Genomic DNA, 3,753 nt, shown 5'->3' on the forward strand with positions numbered 1-3,753 from the left:
GGGGGGGGGGGGGGGGGGGGGGGGGGGGGGGGGGGGGGGGGGGGGGGGGGGGGGGGGGGGGGTGCTGAGTTAGCACGGAGTGGCTTATTTGACCACTGTCAGTCTGGTGGGAGCATTCAAACACTCAAGGCTCAAACTGCCCTGATAGCTGCTTGTGATAACCCCTGGTGACCTCTGTGCCTGACATCATCACTGCCAGAGAGAGGTCAGTTGGAGGGTCGGGGGGGGATGTTCCAAGTCAAACCTCAGATAGAACACATTATCAAAATAACCCCACATATAACATCGTTGCTCCAATGATAGATGACCAAGCTATGATAAATATAGTGACATCACACTGCTGCTGTTCTCCAGCCAAACTCTGTAACAGCAGCAATAACCAGAGCACAGTTGTAAACTCCTGAATTCAGCAAACGTCACAGCGCTTGAGTGCCAGAGAGTATTCGCAGGCCCCGTTGCGTCAGCAGGGTGAAGTATGGGCGGGAAAGATTCGGGCAGACGCAGGGTTGCGCACTTTTAGTACGGGGGATTCACTCTGTGAGCCATGCGAGTCTGGGAAGTGTCACTGCAAGTTTATTGCCCTCGTACGTTCGATGCACACAGACACAGAGGGTTTGACGAATACACACAATACAAGTTGATGCTGATAAGAACCTACATACTCACACATGCTCTTTAATCTCTGTTTAAACTAGGGGTTAAAGAAACTGTTTTAGAGGATTTCACAAAATACAATAGTGAGAAAAAGAGAGACTGAGCTATTCTGTGTGATTTTCTGCTATTTTCTGCATAGCAGGCGAAGCAGTGGAGCGTCCTCTGGGGTCCCTCCCTTGAGAATTCTCCAGCAGACTGTGGAGAGGTTGGTCAACAGGGGTCACGGAGCATACTCAGTGCCATTTTCCCACAGAACTGGTGTGGTTTACGTCCTTGGTCCTGCTGAGTGACCCTCTCTTACTACACACTGTGTCATGCTACCCAAGGAGCTGTCACTTCCCTGAGACTTCTAGTCTGCCCTGCCCCTCAGTCCCAGCCGGGGCATCAGCCAGCTGGGCTTTTTTTATAACAGGATAAAGTCTTACATGGCCTCAGTTAAAATAAAGAATGCTGCTACAGAATTCGAGGTTTAATTTTTTCGCTCTACTTTTGGAGTAGGGAATAATAAATCACTCTTTGCACTGCATCGTTTACACCCCCAACCGCAGTTTTGTGGCTCCATGGGTCCTTCCAGGATGTATATCAGAGTCAGACTTCATGGGGAAGTCCACGTCCAAGTTCATAGGCGTTTTACACAACCCATCCGGCTGCTCCAGGTATGAGACAGCCCATGTTCTGTCCAGCCACAGCCCTGTCCTGTAAATCACCAGCCCTCCATTGTCCAGCGTGTGTAGGATGTAGGGGTGTGTACGTGTGTGTGGGGCTGGGGTCACCTTTCCCCTCCTGGAGCAGCTCACACACACCCCCTTTCACAATCTTCATTCATCTCTTTGCTGTAAGACGTCAGATCCTGGACACACACATGTGCTTACTCACACTTACCCTCAGAGGACACACGGAGCAGCGAAGAATTCATGGAAGGAACTCCAGTTCATGCACACACCGGGCGCCGTGATGGCCTGGCTCAACGAACACTGACTCCCACTCTGTGTTCACGCCTCATTGAAGGTGGATGTCATCACAAATTGAGTTTTATTTCTCAAGAGAACATCCTATGAATCAAACCTTTTTGGCTCAAGATACAAACTAGTAAACAGAAGCAGGAAACGCTCCTATTTGTTCTTCCTGTCTTTGTACATGAAGTTTTTAATATTTCCCAACTGAAAAAGACGCGTGATGATTTATGGTCGTAACTACACCACACCTCCTTTTCAAGTTATCTTCCACCCCTTTAATACAAGTCAGTCTTCCTGTAGAGGTAACATATACACACGATAGATAGTGTGTGTGTGTGTGTATATATATATATATATATATTTTTTTTTTTTTATTTTATTTTTTTTTTTAAACCTTTATTCATTCATTCAGGGGAGCTTCACTGAGAAGAAGCCTCTCTTTTTCAGGAAGGCTCATTCACACTCTCACACATTCACAGCTGGAAGCTGCCCAGTACAACCGCAGCCTATCAGCTGGCCACTAAGTAGCTCCACTGGAGCTGTTGAGGTTATGGGCCTTGCTCAAGGGCAACTCAGTGTTGGAAATGAGGGTAAAACCACACCCAGATTCTATATCTTAAAATGCACTGTACAAAAAGAGATTTTAGTTTGTGGCAATGGACTAAAATATGGCTTTTTCTCAATCCAACATCATTGTTTCTGTCTACCTGTGCTTTATTACTTTGGCCTCTACAACACCACCACAAGGGTTTCCCATGTAAGACTTGTCATAGGTAGACTAAAGAAGCTGTTCTGCTAGAGTCTCAGGTGATAATAATGATACACTTAGTAGTAAATTTGGACTTAATCTGTGGTCTCCTGGCTGGTGCTTCATGTATTTTGACAGGGCCTGTGGGTCTCTGTCAGACTATTTAGTACGGATGATTATTCCCCTTTGCTTATCCAGTGAGGGAAATAGAGAGACCAAGGGGTCAACTGGTTATTGATCGTCTTTGTCCTCTTCTCTCGGTGGTAAATTGTTGCTTGTAGTTATTAAACACATTAAATGAAACCGCACATCATGTATTCAAGGACATTTGTCCCAGAGATACAATCTCATGGATTGTGTTGTTTGCAACAATGGTCTCACAATCACTGATTGAAGATATTCTCAGTGGCTGGAGAGACAGGAAAGGAAGGGATTATTATTGAGGAGTGTCGGGTAACTGCAGCGTCTTACCTCTAAAATTCATCTAGTCCCCCTTGGGCACTTAAACCTGCTTCTCTATTGGAAATTAAAACTGAACTGACTTATTTTAGCATATTATAAAAGAAGGAGCGCAATTGAGTGCACATTACATGTAGGTGAGAGGTTAGTGGAAAAGGCATAGGTGTTAAGGGTGAAAATGATTCCAAACCAAATGGGTTTAAAGCTGCAATGATGGTTTTTGGCCACTAGGGGACAGAACTCCACAACAAGCTAAACACCACACACACACACACACACACACACACACACATATCTGGCATGTTATCACCTTTGTTAGCAGCAAGTGGTAAACAATTATCTACTCACACACACACACACACACACACACACACACACAACAGACACAGAGCAGCATTAGCATTCATTTGGATTCATGTTTTTGCTCACTTGACGGATTTAAGTGCAATAGTCACCCTTCTACCTTTTTTGGTCGCCAACATCTTTTGAGAAATAGCTCTTAAGCAGCAAAATGCTTCTGTGCTAGTTGCTAACTTTGTCTGTCTGCCATCTGGTGCTGGGTAGGTAGTGTGTAGAGGGTTTATCAGAGTGTGTTTGCTGAAAACAGCTGTCAGTTTGGGTGAAGTTGCCAGTGTGATCTGCCCTTTTTACATTGCACGTATAGTCTTTTGACCCATTGCTCATATTGAAATTGGGCCACTCTGAGCTCCTTGGTATAGATTCTGCAAGTCACTTAAGTGAACGCTGCGGTCTATCTGAGCAAAGATCTTCTTGAGGTGTGTTGCGTTGTTTCAGATTTTGAGAAAGGAGAGGCTCAGTCCAATGAAAATTAACAAAAAGATTTAATTACAAAAATTAGTGAATAAAGAGATGGCATTACAGAACAAACAAATAACACTGCAGTGGACTGAAAAGTTGGTCCTCCGTTCAGATTTA

The 3,753-nt window shown here is 45.0% G+C and overlaps 1 protein-coding gene across 1 annotated transcript in view; it reads left to right on the forward strand.

Moving 5' to 3' along the window:
* Window positions 1–1,251: 1,251 nt before the first annotated feature.
* rhol (rhodopsin, like) overlaps window positions 1,252–3,753 on the forward strand; it is a 14,031-nt gene continuing 11,529 nt past the window's right edge. Inside the window, 1 exon segment of the mRNA XM_046075703.1 lies at window positions 1,252–1,310. Within this exon segment, the coding sequence (XP_045931659.1) occupies window positions 1,252–1,310 (59 nt within the window).

This window comes from Micropterus dolomieu, linkage group LG18, assembly GCF_021292245.1.
Source record: "Micropterus dolomieu isolate WLL.071019.BEF.003 ecotype Adirondacks linkage group LG18, ASM2129224v1, whole genome shotgun sequence".
Taxonomy (NCBI): Eukaryota; Metazoa; Chordata; class Actinopteri; order Centrarchiformes; family Centrarchidae; genus Micropterus; species Micropterus dolomieu.